Raw genomic sequence first — 25,785 nt, 5'->3', positions numbered from 1 at the left:
AAAGGTAAGAGGTAAAGGTATAGGATCTATAACAGAAAAGACATTGCCACTGTAGAAACACTTGCCTTCATGAAACAACCACCAGAAAAACATTTATTTACACCAGGATTTTCAAAGATCCTCTGCATGGTTATTTGCTCTTCTATTCTTTGTTACTAATTCATGAAAGGAAGAAAAGGAAAATCTTTCCTGCTAATATTTTAGCTTAGGCGAATAGAATATAGAATTTACTAATTAACTTTTTAAAAACGTATTGGTAATATGTAGAATTTTATTTACATAATTTTTTATGACTAGTATTAAAATCCAGGCTTTGACTAAGACTTATCTGGTACATCGCAGCACTCGCGCGGCTAATTGTTTTTCTAAACATTAAAAAAAATTCATAAAATTTACTAACAATTCAAATCTCAAGGATTGGCAGAAAAAGACTTGAATCAACTTTAATAATGTTTATTTTATCATGGTTCCCACCAAGACACTTCCACTCTTATTACAGTTGTTTGCATGTAATAAAGAATAAGACTTTACATAATGTATAAAAATAGGACTGTGTGAGCCCTATCAGGACTCAGAAATGCACATATTGAGAAATTAACAATACAAAACAAACACTATCCTGTTCACTGCGAAAATGCAATGACAATTTCTATGTGCCCATTTCCATCAAGCTATACACAATGTTCTCTCAATTGCACATGATTTATAAGATATATGCAAGTCTACTAACAATTACTAATTTTGTACATTATTTATGACCTACATATCACTTGCGTTCCTGTCAAATTAAATATCTTACATTAACATTGAGGCAAAAAATAAATACGATTAAAATTACACCAAATTAAAAAAATAATATTTAAAACCGGTAAAACTTGGCAACGGAATCGGAACAAATACAATAATTAATGGTAATTGTCTACATTCTGTACATTAACAATTAAACGACAGACTCGGTAAATAAATAAATTTACTATACAGTCTTACTTAAACAACACAGTCAGATAGGAGTTAAAGTCCATAGTCGTATTCACGCGCTTTGCTTATCACATAGACAAAAACCACAGCACATTATGTCACTTACACTTTACAGTAGTTACGGTTTAACCAGCGTCCACGGAAACAAATCACACTAAATATGTACAATGCAGTTCATAGTATATTTACAAAGAGAAGTCAAGAGCTAGGTGGGAGGTGCGCGTCGATCATAGTCCCTTCTATAGACTTCCCGCTCATAGTCCCGCTCGTCATAAGCGTATTCGGGCTGGGGATAACTTCGCCATTCGTCGGGATAGGGCCGCACGGGGGGGAATCCCATTCCACTGGGCATTGCACTACCCTCGTAATAACCACTGTATGGACCACCCATCGCAGCATATCCACCAAACCTGCTAATAAAAGTGACAAGCAATAAATACTTTTGTACTTGTTATTACAAATTTACTATAAAATAATTACATTTGTAGGTGTAATTAAAAACAGCTATATAAATAATTTTTACTATTGACGCCAACAAGCACTAGGAAAATTACAATGGTCAAATTGTAACTTCATAATTGTTTCAAATTTGTAGCTTAAACATTATTTTTTTTTTAGTAAACATTTCAAGGGACCAAACAGGAGAGGATTGAACAACTAATAACAATCAAGAGGAGCTAACCTTCGCTTGTCGTGCGGTCGAGCGTTGCGATCGCCGCGATACTGTCGCGGACCGGGGTAAGCTGGGGGAGTCCAGGCAGGGTGCAGCTGATGCTCAGGATGCGCATGTGACAATCCATAGGGTGGTCGAACGCGCGCTGGACCTAATCCCCCGCTATCACGACGAGTTCGGGAACGCTCTCGGTCGCGATCTCGATCTCGTTCACGGTCCCGCTCCCGATCCCGGTCTCGGTCCCGCTCACGGTCTCGGTCCCGCTCACGGTCGCGATCTCTCTCGCGCTCCGATCTGCCGCGATCTCTGCACATTAAATCGTCCTCTTTCAGGCTGCTATTTCTACGCTTGCGATCCTTGTTTTTATGTCTGGTATGGGAGATGCAATATGGTAAATGAGTGGAAAAATGTTAGTGAATGTTAGAACCATATGGTAATGATGACGCACATTACATTAATAAAGTGATATGCATAGTGTCAAATGTAATTTTCCTATAATTACCTTTCATGTCGTTTGTTTTCATTAGGCTCTGGATCACATTCGCCATCTTCTAATTTTCTCTTTACTCCAGATGAGTGAGGAGTTTTATCGTTTGTTTTATCAGACGACTTTTCTCTATCGATTTTTATCCTTTTTTCTTTGTTATCATTTGTATTCTCATGCTTTGCTCCTTTTTTAAATGACTTGTTAATATGATTATTGGAGTTAACATTATTCTTACCAGCCTAAAAAACCAACAAACATTATAAAAACGAACGAAATAATGTGTAAAAATTATATGTCATTCATACATACTTTTAAGTTTTCTTTATGTTTTCCATCTTTGTGTTTGGACCCATCTGTTTTCTTCAAACCATATTTATATAACTTATATAACTGTTTTGCATCAAAATTAGTGAATTTTGATACAAAATACCAGAGATTGCTTCTCCACTCCACTTTTTTTTCTGGATCTGGATATTCTTCTAAACATATATCTATTTGGGTTCCTATTTGTGATAGGCAAGACCTTGTTCTTGATACTTGTTCCGTTTCTGTTAGAGTCTGATCAGGATTATCAAGTGCTCGTAAAGCCTTTTTAACTGGTCTCATTTTTTCTTTACACTACAAAATAATCTTTAGTTAATAAACAACGGAATACCCAAATAAAAACAATGAGTACAACAACCTTTACAGACATCTTCATTCTTTGTGTCTTTAAAGCTTGGGTACAGAAAACTGTCAACTTAACACTATTAAATATATACTGAGTCATGAGACAAGGTTGAATGTATATGGCACGCTCGCCAAATATACTATAAATACTAAGCTGTAATGTAATTAAAAGCAAATAAAGTATATTGCATTTTTATAATTAGCTCTTAACATGAATAACAAAAAATTGAAAGCTTACCTCTTCGAAAACCGATGGATCCAGATCTCCTAAAACTTCTAAAGCCCTTGGTTCATTATTAGCTGTAAAATGCATTGGTCCAACAGGTTTTTTGCGACTTTTTACTTTGTCGCCCTTTGTCCGATCTTTGCCTTCTTTCTTTGTGCGTTTTTTATCTTTTTCTTTCCTATCATTTGAAGTTTCATCATGAGTTGAAATTTCTTCTAACTTTGATTTAGTCTGTAAATAAAAACAATTGGATGCATTATATTATATACAATATTATTGTGAATACAAAATATATCATGCAAAATAAAAATATGTACCTTTTCAGATTTGTCATTTTTAACATTTTTGTTGTTCTTCTTGTTCTCATCGCCAGATGTACCATCTTCTTCAACAACATCTTTTGTAAGAGGTTCTTTATTCCCTTTCTTTACTCTCGGTTTTCTTTGCTTCTGTTTTCCATTTTTCTGATCTAATAATTTTTTTATCAATTTAAGTAAATATTCTGCCCTAGACTGCAAATGTTTTGCTTGTGGCTTTTTATCTTCGTTAGTTAAAATTTTGTCTCCAATTTCAAAAGAAGAATCCATTTTAATTGCTTCCCATGAACCCATTCCATATTGGTAAATTCCAGCTAAAAGTTTAGAATCATCACTAACTCCCCACTCCACGTCGAAATTAGCAGGCCGCGTCCTGAAAGTGTTTTAGAACGAACATTAATAATTATTACCATAATACAGCTAAGAGATATTTATGAAAAACAATGTTTAGATAACCTACCTGAAATCCAATTGCCATTTTAGCCTCTCTTCCTTCGTTTCAGGTAAAAATTCATCTAAAGGCGCTAATTCATCTTGGCATGCAGCCATGGTTTTAGCATTAACAGGAACACCTCCAAGCTTAAATGTTTTTCTAGCATTTTTCCGGCCGTTACTTTGTTCATCTACAAATGCACAATTTTAGTATGTGGATATTTTTAAAAACATACATAACTGATATGAGTACTTCAAAACTAATCACTGTAAACATACTAGTGTTTTCGGTAGTATCATTGAGTACAGCTTTACAGCGCTCCTGTAGGATTTCACCAAGCTTTTTAAGTTCCGCTAATGGTTTCTCTTGCAACTCGGCATCACAAGCTATACTATCGAGATGTTTCAATGGAGCAGAAAACTTCTTGTAGCTCTTAACAAACCGCCGTATCTGCACAAAAAAGGTTTCATTTATTAAAAATTTAAATATGCTTAAATAAAATATGCTCCAGTAATTATAATTTTAATATAATTTCCTGTAATATTCACTAAATACTTAAAACAATATTGAACATACATAAACATAACATATTGGACATAATGGTATGTCCAATATGAATGTGAAAATTTTCTTTATAAAGGAAAATATTTATTTTGATGCATAATTTCTGATTTCAAAATAGGAACTGAGTAATTTAAGCCTAAATACTTATATTAAGCCCAGTGGATAAAATAAAGATAAAAATCCTTAATAGCATTTGTTTTACCTCTTGGTCAGTGAATCCTTTAATTTTTTCTCTGTGTGATGCAGGAGGGCGGCCCCTTTTGCGCGGTCGATCATCGTCCGCACTGGCTTCTGCTTCCGAAGCATCGCTTTCCAAATCACCTTCACCATCTGCTCCTTCAGAACCTCTACCACGTCGCTTACGACCATCTCCTTCAATATGAAAACATCAAAAAAATTACTATTGTTTTAAAAAAAAAGGCGTTGATAATATCACTGGTTTGCTATAATCCTTCTCTAATATGATTACAAACACTACAAATCAATTTATACTTACTATTGTCAGCATTATTTGCTTGCATATTTTTTCTTCTTGGAGGTAAATATAAGTCTTCCATTTCTTTGTTCTTTTCTTGTTCAGCAATATTCTTTCGAACATTTTCTGGAATAATATCATCCTGAAGAAAAAAGGGATCATACAACAATTGAAATATGCTTAAATAACATACATAAAAGTATAATAGCAGTTAAAATATTTACCCAATCTTTACTCTCTTCCTCCGCATTTTCCTTTTTCACTTCCATCACAGCTTTTTCTTCATCAAAAGCAAAGCTAGCTACTTTAAATGCAGAAAGCAATTCATCTCCAGCCATAGTCGGACCTTCGTCACGAGTTTCAGCACGTTGTAAGATTTCATCAATATCACACTGTAATAATTAATTTTAATCAATGTTATTTTCCGTTGTCTCAAACATAGCAACAAAAGAGGGATGACAACAAATAAAAAAAAACTTAAGTAGCAAGTATCTCACTATACCAAAGCACTAGCATTAAAAGATTAATAATTATCATAAAGTTAGTGGAAACTACAAATAATGAGACTCTAAATAACATTTGGTGCAGGGTAAATAAAATAAGTATTATGTACTTACAACAGGATCTTCATCATTTTCATCATCATCTTTAAATAACTCTTCTGCACCAAATTTCAATATAGCATTCAAATCTTCTTTATTAAATGGGTTATTTGCTGTTGTTCCAGATGCATCACGTTTGTTAAGTACTGTCCTTCCAGTGGTATCCATCCTCTGAATTACAAGATGGTCCAGAACCATTTTCCGTTTAGCCCTTTCGACTATGTCTTCTTCTACAGATTGAGCGGTTACCAAACGATAGATATTCACCTATATAAGCAAATTAACATATTAATTCCCGTAGTAAGTAGTATCAGAAATGTAACAACATTCAATGAAAATTAATATTTGAACAAAACATATTTTTGTAGATCTATTTTATAGTATGGATAAAGATGGACTTTTAAGGGGTGTATAGATATTTTTTTTAATTACATGACCTTTATTAGAAGGCAAGTTTATGTAATGTTGCAAACTTGAAATTTAAAAACCCTGCTATTTAGGTGTATTAAAATTTACCTGATTTTTCTGTCCAATTCGATGAGCTCGCGCTTGGGCTTGCAAGTCATTTTGTGGATTCCAATCAGAATCAAAAATAATGACTGTGTCAGCAGTGGCTAAATTTATACCTAGACCCCCAGCTCTTGTTGACAACAAAAAACAAAAATCTTGGGAACCTTCTGCATTAAAGTGATCAAGTGCTTGTTTTCTTATTTCACCTTTTATACTGCCATCAAGACGTTGGAATGGAAAATGTCTACGTTGTAAGTACTCTGCTAAAATGTCTAACATTCTGACCATTTGAGAGAAAATCAGCACTCTATGGCCAGTCTCTTTTAGCCTACATAACAGTTTGTCCAATAATAGTAGCTTCCCAGACCCTCTTAACAATTTCTGCAAGAAAAATCAGAATGTAAAATCAGATGTCTATAACAGAAAAGTATCAAAAAGGAGAAAAATTATATCCAAAATACCTCTACTGCATCTGTGGTTGCAAGTGACGCTCGTGATTCAAAATCTTCAGGTTTAGTCAAAAGAGCATGATTACAACACTTCTTTAATTCTATCACAATATTAATGAAGGTATTAATGGATCCTTTCACGCCTTTGCGCAAAGCACTGTAATTCTTGGTGAGAATCCATTTATAATATTGTTTCTGAATTGAAGTCATTTCTACCCTTAATATTTGTTCAACTTTTGCTGGTAAAGACTTCTCTACATCTTTTTTTTGTCGCCTTAATATAAATGGTTCCAATTGCTTGTGCAACTTTTCATAACCCTTTGTAGCAGCATCCTCATGATCTTTCTCAAATTCTTCCCACGATTCAAACCTGAAATCAACAATAATATTTTAGTATGAAATAACTCAAAACTTGGTTCTCAACAATACATTGTCTATTTTTAAAGAAATTTGTTTTAATGTTTTTAAATGTCAACTTTCAGTTTAGCCAATTAAAAAATAAGCTGAATAGTATTAAAATCTCTATATTTTTAACTTACTTGTAAGGCATAATAAAATGTAAAAGTGCCCATAATTCTTTCAATGAATTTTGTAGAGGCGTACCAGTAACCAATAGCCTGTGATTGGTCTCAAATTCTTTTAAAGCTTTATACAATAAGGAATCATCATTTTTCAATCTATGTGCTTCATCTACTAGCAAACAAGCCCAACTGAATGATCTAAGAAACTGCCTATCTTTGAGTAAAATTTCATAGGTAGTTAAAATTGCATTGAACTTTAGTCTTTTCGAACTTGCGAAACTCCATTCAAACTGTCTGATCTGTAAAATTAATGAATTATTTTATTGAAGGCCTATTTCTTTAAATCAATTTATTATAACGCAATATAGAAACAGATCTGAAGATGGACACTTACAATATCCCTGCTAATAACATCACCTATGTATGTGACGACATTAATATCAGGTGCCCATTGTTGGAATTCTCTCTGCCAAGCAGTCATTGTACTCAATGGTACTACACACAGGAATGGTCCATATAGTTGTTGTGTTTTAAATAAGTAATACAAGAAGCATATAGTCTAAAATAAAACAAATTTAGTTTAATTGTCAATAACAAATTGCATAATAACAAATTAAAACAAATTCACTAAGACTAAACATGTGAAGTAATACCTTAAGATTCAAAACAATTACATTCCTGCCCAATTTCTTTCCAAAAATTAGTAACAGATTCTCTACTGTTAACTTAGACACATTACACACTACTTTTTACAGTTGCTTTTCACATGCAATGAAAATTAGCAGAATCCTCAAAACAGCAGAAATAACAGTTCTTTGAAGTTTGCTAACCTTTGATACCCACAAATTGTCATGAGAAATTGAACATATTTCATAAAAGCTATATGAATTGCGCAGTAGTGCAATTTAGAATTGGCAAGTGAACATAACAAAATTCCTTAAAAATAGATATTCTTTTAACTTTCCCTGATATTTATTGTTGATAATACATCTATTGTATGTAATATTTATTTTTGATACAACATATATTTCAATTTTCTTCTTCTTTCTCTTCTATCTTCTATCTTCTTTTTACATGTTCTATAAGCTACTTAATAGTATAATACTCAACAAGCAACAATTAATAAGCATTTAATTTAAAGGAGCATTTTAATTATATTTACCTGTATAGTTTTACCTAACCCCATCTCATCAGCTAGTATAACAGAATTATCTTTACACCAGGAATGTATTAACCAATTCAATCCATCCATTTGATAATCTCGCAGTATATAAGTCTGAAACATAAAATACATGTACATTCCTTACTTTTCAATTACTAAAATTTGATGGCCATGTAATACAAATTGAATTATATAATAAAATTAATACATACCTGATCCTTACCCATATACTCAGGTTGTTCTTTGATCTGATGAAATTTTGGTCTCCTACGTAAAACAGGACAATGCCTAGAAGGTGTAGTCTTAGCAGCTTCTCTATGTTTAAAATGTTCTACTTCTACAGGCCACCGTTTTTCTATTAAAGCTGAATCTTCCCAGGTGGCATCTGCATATGGGAGTGATTCCCACTTGCAAAAATATTCACGTGCACTACCACCACCTTCTAATTCTCGTGTTTGCTCTGCTGTAATTTAATTTTAATTAATTAATATTTGTTTCGATCCAAATTAAAATTCAAAATATGTAATGCTTACCAATTATTCTCTCTACATTATTATAAGTCTTAATTAATTCTTGTTGTAATTCACTTTGACATTCAAAGTAATCAATATCTTCTGGTCCAGCTCGTTGTCTCCACCATGACAACTCTGCTTCCTTTTTTATATAATTTTCAAGTTTCTTAAGCCCCTTAACTTTTTGTTCATTGAGTGATTTTTCAGATTCCCAGGTATTGTGGATATGAGACCACCCCTTCCATTTAATTAGGTACTGGGGTTCAGTTGACTCTTCATCTTCAGGATTACACTCTTCATTGGGATCCCCATGTTCTTCAATATAATAAACTGTTGTCACATTCCCAGTGACTGCATAATGAGAAGAAGACATTAGCTAAAATTTAACAATCCATTTGCACCAAAATGGAAGTAATTATATTTAAATCAACTTGAATACAAACAGATAATCATTCAAGAAATATTTACATATACTAATGATGTTAGTTAAATAATGTTTTTAATTCACTAATACAGATTAACAATAACCTCGGTCAAGACTTGATGACTTTATTTTGATAAATTAAAAAGAAAAGAGAAAGCTGTGGATATTCTATTAAATTTCTCAAAAGCTTTATCAATCAATCGAAAAATTTATATAATTAAACATAAAATTAAAAATTGGAATTTTTTTTTTAATTTTAGATTGTTAATATACCTCCTTTTTTCCCACGTCTTTGTCCAAGAACTCTTTCAATGGTTTCACTGTGATCTTCTGGTTCAGGCTCTGCTTCACCCTCACCCTCCCCACCCTCAACTTCTAAAAGATCAGAAGAGTCTGTTTGTTCATCACTAGCCTCCTTATAACTAACCGCAGCCCCTGTTCTCCTTACTGTTGTTCTAATAAATAAAATATTTAATCAGATACAATATAATGTAATAACAAAAATTATGTAAATTACATAAGGATATGAAAACTTCATTCAAACCTCAATGCATTACCTCCTAGTCTCTTCATCAGAAGCTTCTGAACTTTCATCTTCTTCACTAGTAAATCTTCTTCTCCGTGTTGGCTTTTTTTTTCGTAGAGGTACACTTCTTTGGCCTGGTCGTTTAGAGGGTGGTGGCGGTGATCCTTTCATATCACTATCACTGTCTGATGAATCTGAATTCCATGAGTCACTAAAGAAAAAATAGGAAAATACATCTATCACTAAAACATCAAGAATTTAGTTGAAGATTCAACATCATGTACAAATCATTTCAAATAAATATTAAGAAAAAAATCTGTTACCTTTTCTTTCTACTTTTTCGATTATGACTCCTTCCTTTTTCACTTGAATCACTATCAGCCACTTTCAGTCTATCAGGTTCTTTTCTTGATCTTCCAGATCTTCTAATGCCATAAATATCAGGATTGTCTTCCCAGAGGTCTGATTTAACTTTTCCATGATTGCCCCTAGATTTACGCTTTATGATATCTTCACTTGATGAATCTTTGTCAGTGTGATGATCAGATTTGGAAGAATTTGGATTGCTATGTTTTGGTGATGACTTGGAATCATCACTATGATGTGATTGATCTGCATTAGAAGATTTTTCAGAACCAGATCTTCCTCCAGAAGCTGATCCAGACCCAGAACTGGATCCACTATCACTGTTAAAAATAGCTACATTAATTGAAGTTTATAAAGAAGGCACAAATAAAAGATAAAAACTTACCTTTCACTTCCTGAACCAGATGCACTTGAATCACTTCTTTCTCCTTTATCACTCATAGAATCACTCCCCGATTCATTCATGGAACCAGTCTGTAAAATGAAAAAAAAGGGTTTTAACTGATGATTGAAATAAACATACATGCAAGAAACATTTTTCATATAATTGTCATACTAGATACTAATAAATTTGCATTATGCAAAACCCTTTTTAAGTTATATTCTAATTAATTAAATTGACATATCAGTGTAGTATGTTTACAAAATGCAGAATTATTTATACAAAATCAAAGCATGATTGCTGTAAAATAAATATAGAATTTACTCTGTATTATCAATATGTCCTACAACTTCTTGAAATTTTAAAATTAATATATATTTAAATAATACATTATTATTAACAATACATTTAGCATCATTATTAAACACATCATTTATTTCAGAATGCTTTAAAATATATTCCAAAACAATTCAAAGGCCCAAGTAGAATTTATCATACACCAACAATGACAAAAACAATCTTTGTTTGAACAAAAGGGTTCAAAATTGTTAGTAATTTTTTGAAAAAGAATTCACACATTTTTATTCAAAACTATGGAAAGTAATTTGAAATACAGGGTATAATCTTTTACAAATATAAAGCAACAAACCAAAACATAACCTCAAAGACATAAATATCAACAGGCATCCTTTAGAGACCTATTTTCAAAGTTAAAATGCAAAAAAGAGCCCTGTCCCAAAATAAGTTTCACTGGTCATTATGTGAAGATTACGTAACAAAAAATTATCGGAAACGTTTTATTATAGAAAACAAAGACTTTTTAATACATAAAAACACAAAAATATATGGTAAACAATCATAGAAAACGTTTTATTTAGAATTACGTCTCAAAAATTTTGCTAAATTTAGGACCACACCCACCCCTTCTAGAACAATCTACGATTATTAATAAGTAAAAAGCATGAAAATATTAAATAAATACACCAAAACAATACTGAATAAAGCTTTAAAAACACTTACCAAGAGCATTTTGCAGAAAAATCAAAGAATACGCAGCTTTAGAAATATTTGGGGGTTAAAACGAATGAAAACTGAATAATTCATTTGCAAAAACCGATTATAAAACACTAATTATTTAGATTTTAACATATTTTTATGAAAAGACAATAAAATTGAAAAAAATGTTTTGCAGTAAAATCTTGTCAAGCGACGCCATTTTGTCGTCGCGTGAATTCTGGTGACGACGAAAATGAAAATTCAGATTTTTTTCTTAAAAACTTAGGCTTAAACACTGCGAACGGAAACGACAAGCGCTAAAAAATTAAAAATGAAACTTTAGAGGCGTCGGAAATACTCTGCTCTGCACTGGAAACGACGCGAGCACCGCGCACTACCAACGAAACTCGAAAGCTACGGCCATATTGCCACTGTTCGCCTCTCTGACATCGAATGGAAAAAAGACGACCGATGTGGCCAGATATCAAAACTTAAACAAGTGCGCAATATCCGTTTACATAAATACTCAGTTAATAGATAAATTGATTCTACGTCTATTTGTAAAACTTGAAGCTATGATACATTAATTTAATATAGTGTTCATAATTTATCTATTCGCATATTGATTTAAGAAGCAACATTAACTCGTGATACCTTAAACTTGAGTAAAACTGAGCTAATGACTGATTTAGATTTTTCATTTTATATTTATACGTGCAAAATTACGGTTACAAATACATCATTTACGGTTTTTTTTTTGTATAAATATTTAATTATAATAATATAGTAACCTCACATTGCAAAAGATAAAGAAGGATTAAATTAAACAGAGTAAATCATTTAAAAACGTTGTGTGTATTGTAAGAAATTTGTGTAATTACCTCATTCACTAACGAATTTACACAGAAAAATCTTTTGTGGTTACAAAAACACTTTCGCCTGACATAAACAAAATAAATGAACAAATATGTTTGTTATAGAGTATATTTAACAATGCTTAATACTACGTAAATAATTTTAAAATTCATTTTATATGTTTTGATAAGGGCCAATTACTCACTTAAGTATATAAAAATATTTTTAAAAGATTACCCTACTCAAGAAAATACAATGAACAAAATTTAAAATTTTAACTTAATAGTTATTAATTAAGTAAAATGTAAAGTTATGAAAATATTAAATTGATGGTGAATTAAATAAGTACGGATATAAATATCTTGACACAAAGAAATCTGTAATCGTATTAAATTCAATAATGCGATAATTGTTTTTTTTTTTATACAAAAGGCTACCATATAATATCCGTATATTCTCCTTGAATAAAAATGTGTCCGTCTTTCTATTTTTATTTATCTTTTATACTCAATTTATTGTAAGTTATAATTTTTTATTATTATCCATCTAAAATGAATGTCATTACTGGCAATAAAAGAATTCTGTTAAATAGTAAATTAAATTTTTTATTATAGATGCATAATGAAGTTGGACGCAGTCTTTCACCCATCAAAGATACAAATACGGGCAGAATTATTGTCTATGACTCTCTATACTCAATGTTTCGACAGTGAGCCATAGACGGCATTTTGTCTTTAAATTGGTATAGGTAGAAGCTATGGCGTGGAGATATTTTTTACAAAAATCTGCAGCACCGTATGAATATTAAATTTATCTGTAGTAAATAACTACCGTAAATAAATGTACTTTTAGTCCAAGTAAATTAATCCTAAGTTTTATCTGCACATTATTATATTTCAATAACTTGATTTTGTGTATTTTTTTCTTTTGTTATCACCAATGTCGTGTAACCATAGATTCAATATATTATTTTGTGGTTGTCGAAAATTTGTGGCTGTGTAATCATAGAAGGATATTCGTCTGAATAGTTTAATTTGCTATTGTTATGTATGATGGAAGTTAATTTTTGCCATAATATTGTTTAACTTCATTCTTCTCTTCATGATAAGTAATTTTATTTTTTATCGTCAAGAATTGGAAACAATAAAAAACAATATTCTTATTGACTTTTATTGTGTACATTAACAAGAATTATATTAGCAATAATAAATAAAACTATGAAAATACTTTACTTTTTGACACGAATATTGTGACCGACAAAGATAACATTCCAAGGATTGCACTGCCTCCACACGCGTACGTTAGCACTCCTCTATAATATTGGGGGCAGGCAAGAGCGTCATTGCATTTGCTACAATAAAAAAATCCTAGGTTATTACACGTTTAAATCTATAAAATAATTCTTAAGCGTTACAAAATATTGATTCTAAAAACATTTATTTTTAAAATTGTGTTATAAAAGTTTTATATTTACAACACGATTGTTTTACATTACCAGTAGTTACCGTATTTACAAAGTAATTATATTAAATAAAGAATGTTAAACGGCGTGTTTAACAAAATAAAAACAAATATTTTAAATGAAAAACTTAATCAAATGAAACAAAAACATATTATTACGTGATAGACCCTAATCGCCACGCTTGGCAGGCGGATTATTGATCGCAGTATTGTATTATGGTATATTGAGGACGCTGCTGCCGATCCTTTGGGAACTTCTTTGTGAACAGTGTCAATCCTATGTAACTAACGCAAAAAGTGTGAAAATTACATAAGATTGTGTCCCGAGAATCGAATCCGCGACCTACGATCGCAAGTCTCGATCCTCTACTGCTAAACTATCACTGCTCGTAAGAAAATCGCCAGTAAGTGATCAATTACTCAGAATTAGCTAACAAGGTAATGACGTTAACACTTACTAATTTTCTATAGCAACGACTGCGATTCCGGTAACCAATTTGTCAGCGAATGTAACAATGGAGTATACAGAAGCGCCTTGGTGTGAATGAGGTCCAATGAGATCTGCCGTAACGCATAGACTCGATACAAGCGTAATTGAACTCCCTGCACCTTTGGGAATAAAAACCAATATTTCATAACATCAATAAAACCTCAAACTTTTTTCTGGTTCTACCTCATCGTCATAACGCCTAAATTTCATCTTTAAAAGTTAACAAATCCTTCGCGCGTCTGAGTGTCTTCTTACTCTGACTTAAATCTTCTTTCTTCTCTTAAGTTATAAACCTAAAATTTGGAACTAGGAACAAGGAACTTGGTTTGTTGGCTCATTTAAATGGTCAATATTAAATTAATATAACATTTAAAATATAAATTTCAGTTAAAAAGAGCAATTGTTGACCTGGTCTTCTGAGCAGATCAGCATTCCGAGACAATGGTAGCTTACTTCATATAATTTTAAAATAATCGTGTGTGTACATGCCTACTGGAATATTTTGAATTTAGATCATCATTTCAGCTTTTGGACATCGGCCTTCCTTAAAGTTTTCCATTAGGAATAGGTAAGGATTAGGTCAGGGTATTTACGTCCTAAATGTATTTATGAGGATATCATTTAATTTAAAATAATGTGTTTATATGTATTTATAACACCTTGCGCAGCGACGGATAAAGGAACGGGCAAGCCGGGTGACCGTCGGAGCACCAATTATTTAGGGGCGCTGATCGGGGGCGGCTTAACCTATAGTGCAGGGTGTGCAATGCACACGGGCGAGTTCTATGGGCAGCGAAACAGAAATTCGATACATTTCGCTTCTATTTCGCTGTCCATAAAACATAAAACACAGGACGAAACATGAACTAGCGCGGTTCGCCGCTTAGTAAAACAATGAGTGTTATTCTGCCATCATAAGAAGAAAAGCCGTAACTAATACTATACTGTAAGCTATACCTCCTTATAAAATGGTTTATTGAAATATGAAAAAACTTTCTTGTTACGACGGCAAAGTTAATAGTTATAGCCGGAGGGGGGGGGGGGTCAGGCCCAGAGGGCGCCAGGGTTGCATTTGTTTGCAATTTTTTTTGCACACGGGCGCTACACGAGCTGTAGCCGTACCTGGCGCTGATGTAATTTTTTTCATAAGACATTGATTTTTTAGCTAGCAATAAATTAGTTTTTGTTCAATAATATCGAAATAGTTCATAACGCTAATTATTTTAAAGATAGACTGCTAAAATACTCAAGAGAGTGTTAGTATTAAAAGAACGTTATTTACTTTTTTTTTAAATTGTGAAATGGTAATTAAATATGATTCTATGTTACAGTCAAATATTTACCTATCAATGCAGCAACTAAATATATTTGCACAACGCTCGCCTGGGGATTTATCGCCAATGCTATCCAGAGACAGCTGATCAAGCTGAGTAAGCTGCCTATGAAATACGCCACCTTTAAAAAGTTTTTTTTTTTTTATAAAATTTTCATTGTATTTTAAATGACAGCTAATATAGTATACAAAAGTAATATATAGTATGTAAAAGTTAGTTTCTTACGTACTTTATTTCCAAAGTTGTTAATTTTGCTTTTGAGCAAAAAGGAAAAAAGGAGAGAAGATATGTAAAGAACAAGAGGAACACTTGCTACCAATTCCGATCCTTCATTAGGATTCACAGATAAACGCTCTTCTAGAAACAGCGGAACGTACACCAGACTCAAAGCCCAGTACAGTCTTGAAAAGACGTATCTGAAAATAATCACATAATTATAAATAATTAAAGAAAATTAAAAAACAATTCCGACTATTTTGTGATTTACTCTAATCTCACAACACGTAACATTTATTTCGTCATATTTATATAAGTTGATTTGTTTTAGTGACGATTAAACTTTAGTTTTTGTTACAAAATTTCATAAATCTTATTTTTATTTAAACATGTTATTTTATGATAATTTAGTCTTACTTATAATTTATGTACATATATACAAAGACGTACAATAGTCTTTTATGTATATAAAATATTAGAAATATGTGTTCCACTAAGATACCAGATGCTTCATTACATTTGCACATATATTTTTAACTTAATATTCTAGAATACTTACAGAAGACTGGTTTGATATAGCAGTGGCATTTGTAAAAAGTGGAAGATTTGTGATGCACCTGGCAAATGGGTTGACTCTCCATCTTCAATATTTTGATTTTTACCGTTGCTTGAAATTTCGGGTATAATATCTCTTTTAGTTATTGTTGATCGATTTTTGAAAAATACATGAAACGCTGTGAAAGTTGTTATTCCAATGCACGTAATAATAATTGACACATCCTGAAAGATAATATTTTATTACACTTTTATTTCTGTCAACGTATCTTATAAGTTTGTTATTACTTGTTACCCTAAATTTATAATCGTCCGTAGGTCCTATAAATTTACTATAATTTGTTGCCCTCAGAACGATCCACGTTATAAAATAAACTGTCAAGCTGGATAAAACGGATGCCATATACCTGAAAACATGATAAAAAAAGTTATCGTATCATTTATGTCATTCCATGATATCTAATACCGCATACGGCATTCGTATATATTTATACGTAAAAATTCATAAGAGAATTGCTTCTGTCATTTAGCTTTTAATCTGTTAATTATCCGGATGTACAGGTTGTCCGTTAAATTTGATTTTTGTTACCTTCATGGACTTTTTTTTGTGTAAGTATCTTAAGGGTAAAGTCTACGAAACAAACTCAAGGCTCGTCTCAGCGCTTAAAAAAATATCTTTCGAAAGATTAGTGCTATCTCACTCATACTTCTGCAGTGATTTGCACGAAATAACGATGCTGGATACCAAGAATGCGCCCGACTTGATAGTCAGCATTTAGACATCATTTTTAAGTAATAAAATATGTGCTATTATTTTTTAATCTGTTATTGAAATATATGTTACTTTTAAAACTTTTTTTATTTGAATTTAAAATCCGAATTTTGCCACCGGGCACCTTCAATCATTCACGTATATGTAAAAATAAGTTTAAAACTATTAGCTTATTCAAGTAAATGTTTACTTCAACTTACCTAATAGACGTCAACTCTGAACGAACTTGTAAGGAATCCGAAATCGATGGTATAATAGCTAAATGAGAAATTTGAACTATCGCCCATCCTACTTGAAAGACAACTATAAGAGATGCATAGTAAAGAGGCATCCACCAAGAGAGGTAACTAAGGTTTTCACTCATGTTGCAGCCCCAACATCTTACAAACAGCAACGGAAATGTACTAGCAACTAATATACACCCTGAAATGTGTTTTTTTTTAACATTATTTACAATAAATAATATGCAGAGTATAAATTAAATAGTCATAGTACTTAGTAAGTCATCTTTTTAATGTGTTTTAGATCTTTTTAATGAGTTAATGCTTAAAATTGTTTTAGTTAGTAAACTGTAATAGTTTTGTATTTTATTAGACCTATGATGAAGATCTTGAGATATTACTTCTTCGTCTTTTCCTCAGGAGATCCGGAGTAACAACACATATTCGAAAGTAATGTACACAGCCCAGCGGATTGGCAAGTTGAAATGGCAGTTGGCATGCCACAAAGTGCGCAGAACTATTGGCCGCTTGCGCCTTAAGATTCTAAAGTGGAGATCGTTGACGTCTACTACCAAGGTTGACAGACAACTTGTTGGGATCGGCGGGAAACGCATCAGTTTCTATTTGAAATTTTGAAAATAGATAAGAATTAAGTAATTAAAATTTATTACGAGTTTAATTTTATACTTACCTATTAAATGCCATATCTTTTTGGTGCTGTACTTATCAGCTAATATACCTACAATAGGAGTTGCGAGTGCATCAATAACTTGACCTGAAAATAAGCAAATAATTAGTGTTGTCTTATGTAAATACCGTTAAGACATTTACGGTTAAGTTTAATTTGCTAGGTGCTATCTAGGCAGGTAGAATAGCGTTGAATACCTGTAAATATAGTAAAAAGTTAGCAATATAGTATTCCTGTTTAATGAGCCATAGTTGATATAATTATTGTACTATCTCAAATTTCAAAGAGACAAATGGAAGGTGTGGTGTTATGCAAAATTTTCATTTAAATATCATTGAATTAATTAGTGTTATGCATACGGTGAAACCCGCATGTGTGGTTTTAATTATTATACCAATACACATTAACCGATTTAAAACTTTTTATGATAGCTTGATATTTTTAAAATGAAAACTTCTAACGTCTTTATGAGTGTTTTAAAAATATCTGCAAGTGTTTTCTGGATTATCGTTAAACTATGGTCATGGTTACCATGGCGCTATTCTTACAATAAAGCAGCGTAGTATGTGTAGTATGTAAGTAAATCTTAAGTAAAATTTTAAATTTTTTTTATTTTTGTCCTGCTGGATTATTATTTTATTTAACAACCTAATAACACTATATAATTATTAAAAGCAATAAGAACTACTACTTTGAACTACTTATTTGTCTATTAATCTCTAAAATATGTCGGAATAGATACAGATGTATTATGAGTACATAGTGTCTGAAATTTGAACGCAGCACTAACTTCTTATTTTCAAAAACTGTTGTATTTTGATAAAGGATTTATTGACCAATTTATTGACTCATTATGATATACCTGGAATCATAAGACTTAATAGCGCGAAATTAGGTAGAAATATTTCTTTTGCCAAGTAGAAATCAACCAAGAACGGATTTTACGATACTCTACCCATTAGACGAATTATTTATTAAAATTGGGAGCGTTCATTAAAAAAATCATTTTCAGGCTGTAAACTCTTCCAGGTACAAAACTTGATCAGAATACATTCATAATAAATGATTAGGCAGCTACCTATATTTTTTATTTCTCTCTATACTTTACGTAAAGCGAAGCGGGCAGGAAACATCTAGTATTAGACAAATATACGTAAAAAGTAGTAATTTAAGATATAACAGAATATAATACAAAAGTTAAAATGTCCTTACAACTTAGCTTACCTAGTAGGAGCATAGCGCCGGCAACGCCAGCCTTCATTTCCAGCACTGCTTGAAAGTACAACATCATGTAGGAAAACCACATGGCTGCACATAGGTCATTGTACACATGACCCAAGCCGTACAATAATTTTTGATTGATTTGCCACCAACGACGCCGCTTAAATGGTATACTGTTGATAAAATAATTTGGTCAATATACTAAAAATTCTACAGTAAAGTATACCCTATTTGAAAGTGACAACTATCAATTTCATTCTTGTATATTTTAACATTACTATAACAGAACGTGAATATATTACTTTTAGGAATGTTGTATTAAATCTATAAAACTTTTCTTGGTGTAAGGAACAGTCTGACAATTATATCATCATGATCCTCGACGTCCTTGGTTTGTCAATTGTCCCTCTACTCTATTTACTCTTAAGTATTTTCCTTTCACCATTAAGTTAACAATCGAGCCTATGTAATTTATAATTTTTTTTAATAGCGTCGTCTTGCTTTATTTGCCTTTTTAAAACATAATTTAGTATTAATAGAGGCAGCTAAAAGTGAAGACAATAATGCAACGATTTCGTTATAAGCGTCAAGAGGAAACATTAATTTCCTTTAACAAGAATAGTAATCTACTATTTAAGTCCTAATTTATCGCTTGCTATGAATTGGATAAACTGCGCGTCACAAACCCTACCAATTCTGAATGAATAAGGGACAAATACGTATTAAATAATTCAAATACCTTAATTCAATTTCGCCGTCGTTAAAAACTAGATTATCTGTTTGCGTGGTTATTTCGTTTACTGTGGTAGCTCCATATTTGGTGATCATGTTTAAAGTTAGAAATTTACAATGCTTATAATTAATAAAATATTAACACTGAAATTTAGATTTTCTTCTATTTCACTTGCCGACACTAATATTGTCCAACCGTCGGAGCACGACTAGCGGGGAAGCAATACCAAGTACATGTGACTTAGTGAGTATAATGTTAGCCTAATTTCAGTGGCAGCGAAGGCAGAGGAAAAACGATTGTTACTCGTATAAGACACTGGCTAGATGTAATTCTATCCATAATCGCCTAAGACAATCCTCTGAACCCGTGAAACTTACACATAGTAGTTCAAACATTACTTTGATATTTTCATATTTTAATGTCATAGAAATTTTCTTAAAATTAAAAACAAACAAAATAACTAATTTTGTGCTTACATTATCGCACTTTAATAATATTATTTTTATTAAACATACTTTTAAAAAGTTTTTTTACTTCAGTAACTTGAGGAAAAAGTAAAGTTAGGACTACATCATTAAAAACAGACTTTACTATGGTTTAGGATTATTTGTCCAAAATGTAAACCTAATTTAAGATAGTTTTATTGGAGCGTAAACTGGGGTCACAGTAATTTAATACTTACGGAAGCCACTTCTTAGTTTACTCACCACTAGAAATGGTTTGAATTCTAAATACGTGTGATGAATGAAGTATTCAAAGAATGTTAAAACATTGTTATTACAAAATATAACATGACGCATTCTAACTTAACGATGATTATAGGATTTAATTAATCTTTTCACATTTGTTAATTCAAAACAGATGTTATTTAAATTTTGTGTAAAACGCCATCTATTGACATACCAAGAAAGCTCTTAAACGTATAAGATGAATGTCAATTGCATGTACTAATCAATAGATGGCAGCACACATCGTTTAACTGTTAAATAATTGGTCCAGATAATAGATGGCTCTGTTTTTAATTTTAAAAGCAAACACACAACATGTACTTATATTTTGGTAATACTTTATGAAATGGGCATCGTTACTTAAATGGAATTTCTCAGCGTATATAAGATGGTGTGACCAAGAATTCTACATACAAAGTTTTTTGACTTCACGTTTAAACTGTGTACCTAAAAATGTAACTTAATAAAAATATAAAAGAAATATCACACCCTGCGGCTCCTATTAATAAGAGATACATGAATAACCTACCTATTTTTTATTAGTCTAACCTTAAATATAATCGCCTATCGCTTATCTATAAGTTCGCTAATCTAATTTGATTTCAATCAATTTCTACAAAAATTGAAAAATAGCAGTGTTTTATCATAATATGATAGTAGCTAGGAAGCGGGCCGAGATTCGGTTCTCGGGTGCACGAGAGTCGGAAAGTTTGGAGTCCTCTTTTCGGGAGTTTTGCGCCTTTTGCCTCTTTGCAATATAGCCTAGCCTGCACATGTAACGTATTGGAGAAGCCTTCGAGCTTAGTTAATTTAAAGAAATCAGTGCTAAGCGCCATCATATTTTTGCCACAACACAATATTATAAAATTTAACTAAATAAACAGCTATAGTGGTGTTACCGATGATAAATTTGTTTTACAAAGGGCTGTCTAAGTGACGATCATGAAATATGTAATATTCTAATAAATATTCTAGCTATCCCGTAAGTATTGTCTGAATTTATTAAAAAGTGATCGCTTTGTTTATTACATAAAACAAAAGAAGAAACTTTGTTATCGATAAAAACTGGTAGATGGCAGCGATCGACTTAAATTTGCAACGCTTAAACTGCCAAGCGAAGTTCCATGTGAACTGTCAAATGCGGGGTTTCAACAACCATTATGGCTGCGCATTTTCTAAAACTTTTGAAGATTCTGCTTGGTTTTCAATAATTAATTTGTTTATTTAAGTATTCTTTAACAAGTTAATTTATAGTATACTGTTTTAATTAGTTTGCTATTAGAACCTTCTACAAAGCATTACAAACCATGTCAAAAAAATTAAATCAATAACGTTGTTCTCGATTTATGGTGTGGCTAAGAAAAAAAGGAGTTCATTTTTATAAATAATTAAAAATATATGCAATATGCGAACAAAATAAAAGTTAAGTTTTTTTTGGTTCGAAAACATTTGTATTGTCCATGGCACACTTCATACATAGAATTTTTTATCTGTTTGTAAAGAAGACAAGAAATATTACATAAAATAAGATAAAGGTAATGACAGCAAACATCGCTTATTAAGGAAAAGGCAGAAATGGAATCGTGGACATAGGAATGATAAACTGGAAAGTCGTTTAATTAACGTCAGTTTACATTATAATTAACTTCAAGATAACAACGCATCTGAATGTATTAAATACTTAGGTCGATCTTAGAAACAGTAATAATCTTTTATAAACTATATCCATGCACACATGATCTTGTAGTCATTAATTGACCATGTACTGCGTTATTGAAGACATTTTAAATATAGAAACCAATAATTTTATTTTTTGATACATGTCAGCGAAACGTAAAATGCACGTGAGGGGTATTTGTGAATGATCATTCATCATCAAAAAAAGTTTAATTCGAATGTAAAAAATCACGTTGAATTTTAGACATATTGCGAGCTAGCATGTTGTCAACGGCAGCCTACGTTGGATAGATAAATGGAATAAAAATAGGGTGATCACAGGCGGTCGTAACAAAGCGCCCCACACCGAAATATGCCGGTGATTTATATGCACTGGCGTTCCCGAGACAGCGACGATGCAGGCCGCGGTCCTCTGCAGCGTTAATTAAATTCGTCATTAATTAATATAGCGGCACTAATAGCAATTAATGTTAATCAGGAGACATTTAATTGTATATTTTGATATAATTACGAGTACTAAGGATCAACTGTTGAATTATTGCGGAAAATTTCTAATGCAATTATACTATTATATTATACTGATCAGCCTCAATTTTTGTAACTGAATCATGATCCAAACACCTGCTAAAATATATATTTTTTTAAATTATAGTGTTTGCTTCATCATATTCTCCTTTAATGTAGGTTTCTTGTTTTTTTTTTGTAAGTTTCATCTTTTTGTAATTGTTTTGAATGCATAATTGTGTGTGTAAAATAAATGTTATCTCATTTTATTATGGCCCTGTTAACCCCATCACTTAAAGTATAGTCCTGACCACTAGACGATTAGGGCCAGTTAAGCAGTGGTAGCCCAGCGACGGAGGACTGAGACCTCCAACAAACGATCGTTCTTTTCCTGAAATATAATTTTGTGTAATCCACACTTTGTGCATTAAAAATATAGGATTGCCACTGATCACAAACACCTAAACTTTGGAAAACCTGCGAACGTCAACGCGTCAACTTAGCGATTATGGTTTATACCTCCATAGATATCTATGGGGGTGACGTATATCTTGCAGTGGGCTCAAAATTTGGGTAATCACAATTGACATAATCTTATGTCGTCTATAGTTGTGAACATATATTTAACATCACTTTCATGGGATAAGTAATTAAATTAATTAAAGATATTTCGTACATAAATTATTGTAATAACTTTATTTATCGAACTTTCTGTTTGTAGCGACGGAAACGCAATCGGTCGGAAAACAGAAGTATGTAAACAACAATGTTTCCGATTTAGACGCTATTTCTGTTTCTAAATTTAATTGATACCGGAATTTGGGAAGTAACCGCTGTTTTGATATTATGTAATGAAGGGCACATCACTATTGGGAGTTGTATCATTGTTACTTAGTCTTTGTATTTTTATCATCGTCGTTTCAGTCGTAAGACGTTCCCTACAGAATAATACAAATGAAGAAGCATGCATTTGTAGATATAACACAATTTAATTACAAAAGTTAGATATGATACTTGTTTATCCGAAAATTCAGGTCAATTTAGATCGAGATCCTCGCGAGGTAAAGTACGTACGGTTTGCAATATTCAGCAGGCTAAATGAAGCCTTGTCTATCACGTGTCCAATTTTTGGCGAAACTAGGTAATGTAATATTAACTAACATTTCAATTACATGAATTCATTGCAATTGCACATGCAATAACTTAAGAGATTAACTTTCAACAATTCAAAATATTAAATGCATTAACATTACTTGGTTCGCCATGATTGAGTTTTGGAAGTTATACATGAAGCGATTAGTCTGTCAGTCGCAAGAATAAAGAAAACAGCGAAAAAAAATGATCCATCAATTTTGTGAAAGAAGGCTCGAAAATGAAAATTCAACAGATACCCTATTTTATTCTGGAACTAGTTACTGACTGGACACTTATGATGGATACGCATGAGAAACAATATAGAATTATAAATACAATCAAATATTTACTTTATATAAGTTACACATTAAAATGGTTATAAATATTTCATATAATAGGCTGTGTATATATAGTGGTTACTTCATAAGTTTGTGAACTTAATTAAAATTAGACCTTCGTGAAAAATTACATAGTGTAATAGAATACGTTATATCACGTGTGATTCATAAATAACAAAATTAAACAGGTATATTCTTTTACTGTTCCTTTAATACATATATTTATAAGGATGATGCACTTAAAAATGTAAATAGTTCTGGTACATTTGCAGTGTCCATGTTTATTTTATTGTCGCTTCAGTTATTTACAATTAATCGTTATTTAAATATCAACCCTTGGTATTTATTCTAATAATAAATTGCATGCTAGTGAAATGTTACATTACGAAAATTAAACTAATTTCGAGTTCTATATATTTTTGTGGTTTTGCTATGTTTCCCCGAAATCATGTATTAAACATTTTTTACAGGCTGACTACAAGGGTTTCACTTCACTTCACCGTGGGTGACCAGGCTATGGTTAACAAGCCTCCACAAGGCAAGGCGAAATCCTGTTCGATGGAGTATAAGAGAGTAGGTATAAGGAAATCAAGTTCAACCACGATTCGTTAAGACACAAATATTATTCCGTCGCATTTGCATATTGTCTTTCGTTATAGGGAATTAAGCGGGTATGTCGTAAATAGGATTAAGATCAGTGAACTGGCAAATTACAATTAAGTTTCAGTACGTAGCAAACAAGTTTACTACAATTTTTGAAGGATAATATAGTTACCTCTTATTCATTTTATATCTTACTAAATTTTTAAATTCATAAATCTTTATATGTAATCAAGTACTTTCTAACCTAGCAGGAATATACCCTATAAATAGAAATAATTTCTACTACGTGATATTATCTATCATACTGCTGGTAATGGCCGTGAATCTTATTATTTCTAACAAGATCAATTTTTATTCAACATTGGACAGTTTAAATTTCATTTTGATTTTAATCAGAGTCTACCACTTGTTCGGATAATTAATGCCTCAGATCTGACGAGAACATCATTGTTCTAAATACATATATATACTTTGTTATTTATTCCACCTTGAACACATCATTGCCAAGGTGTGCTATCATGTATAAGTCATTTACAGTGTTATAACTCTTGGCTCACAGATGTATTTTGATATTTTTTAAAATCGAGCAGTAGGTCCTTTTTGCACATTATCTAATGTAAAAGTTTTAATAACCCGATGAAGTTTAGCCTTAAGTATAAAAAACTGATTTTGCTTCTGATATTTACATTGTGTTTGTCACACTTAGAAAAGTCGGGATAGTTTTTGTGGAAATACAATACATTTTCATTATACACTTTCAAACATACTTCCCGCACAAGAAAATTGGTAACTATATTGTCGTCAAAAGTGTCATTTAATCTTCTCTGGAAGTTCTTAAAAACATGCCTCTACTTTACATATTTCTTAAAGTTGTAATGAACGACTATTCGAATTAAATTTAAGTTATCTACAAGTTAAAAGTTTTGTAAGTTAAAGTTTCCCTATTAAACTATAGAAAGACGATTCAGCCAACAAGTTACGAA

At 31.7% G+C, this 25,785-nt stretch overlaps 2 protein-coding genes across 5 annotated transcripts; both read right to left on the bottom strand.

Annotated features, from left to right (window-relative positions):
- Nucleotides 1–437: 437 nt before the first annotated feature.
- Nucleotides 438–11,706, bottom strand: Chd1 (chromodomain-helicase-DNA-binding protein 1). Of its 4 annotated transcripts, none has more exons than XM_068770941.1 (24): nucleotides 11,297–11,706; nucleotides 10,280–10,368; nucleotides 9,852–10,214; nucleotides 9,560–9,739; nucleotides 9,276–9,457; nucleotides 8,600–8,929; nucleotides 8,279–8,529; nucleotides 8,067–8,180; nucleotides 7,299–7,463; nucleotides 6,923–7,203; nucleotides 6,396–6,753; nucleotides 5,941–6,315; nucleotides 5,440–5,691; nucleotides 5,047–5,214; nucleotides 4,844–4,964; nucleotides 4,550–4,719; nucleotides 4,062–4,233; nucleotides 3,811–3,973; nucleotides 3,351–3,723; nucleotides 3,046–3,264; nucleotides 2,448–2,756; nucleotides 2,154–2,377; nucleotides 1,661–2,020; nucleotides 438–1,391 (listed from the first exon to the last, which is right to left on the bottom strand). In XM_068770941.1, exons 1-24 carry the CDS (start codon nucleotides 11,303–11,305, stop codon nucleotides 1,184–1,186), a joined length of 5,436 nt encoding a protein of 1,811 aa, XP_068627042.1. In that variant the 5' UTR covers nucleotides 11,306–11,706; the 3' UTR covers nucleotides 438–1,183. The 4 variants fall into 4 exon arrangements, with proteins under 4 accessions (XP_068627042.1, XP_068627043.1, XP_068627044.1 ...); XM_068770942.1 differs by having other exon boundaries at nucleotides 438–1,388; XM_068770943.1 differs by having other exon boundaries at nucleotides 1,661–1,957.
- Nucleotides 11,707–13,342: 1,636 nt separating this feature from the next.
- On the bottom strand, nucleotides 13,343–20,004 carry LOC137927000 (major facilitator superfamily domain-containing protein 12-like). Its single transcript, XM_068770769.1, has 10 exons — nucleotides 19,825–20,004; nucleotides 19,089–19,258; nucleotides 17,868–17,951; nucleotides 17,156–17,378; nucleotides 16,479–16,590; nucleotides 16,188–16,408; nucleotides 15,642–15,828; nucleotides 15,422–15,533; nucleotides 14,047–14,197; nucleotides 13,343–13,478 (listed from the first exon to the last, which is right to left on the bottom strand). The coding sequence occupies exons 1-10, from the start codon at nucleotides 19,911–19,913 to the stop codon at nucleotides 13,343–13,345; spliced, it is 1,485 nt and encodes a 494-aa protein (XP_068626870.1). The 5' UTR covers nucleotides 19,914–20,004.
- Nucleotides 20,005–25,785: the final 5,781 nt, after the last annotated feature.

This window comes from Battus philenor, unplaced genomic scaffold (assembly GCF_028537555.1).
Source record: "Battus philenor isolate CCGP_79_NKW_IND1 unplaced genomic scaffold, ilBatPhil1.0.hap1 SCAF_3, whole genome shotgun sequence".
NCBI lineage: Eukaryota > Metazoa > Arthropoda > Insecta > Lepidoptera > Papilionidae > Battus > Battus philenor.
Note: the sequence above shows the minus strand (reverse complement) of the source record. Positions and strands in the feature narration are given on the sequence as shown.

Coding starts and splice junctions, on each gene's coding strand:
- Chd1 (XM_068770941.1), bottom strand. Junction 10,215..10,279: donor TCTGGTTCAGGAAGTGAAAG/GTAAGTTTTTAT, acceptor TATTTTTAACAG/TGATAGTGGATCCAGTTCTG. Junction 3,724..3,810: donor AAATGGCAATTGGATTTCAG/GTAGGTTATCTA, acceptor AAACACTTTCAG/GACGCGGCCTGCTAATTTCG.
- LOC137927000 (XM_068770769.1), bottom strand. CDS start 19,913: ATGATCACCAAATATGGAGCTACCACAGTAAACGAAATAACCACGCAA. Junction 17,952..19,088: donor CGGCGCTATGCTCCTACTAG/GTAAGCTAAGTT, acceptor GCTTATTTTCAG/GTCAAGTTATTGATGCACTC. Junction 15,534..15,641: donor TTAACAACTTTGGAAATAAA/GTACGTAAGAAA, acceptor AACTTTTTAAAG/GTGGCGTATTTCATAGGCAG.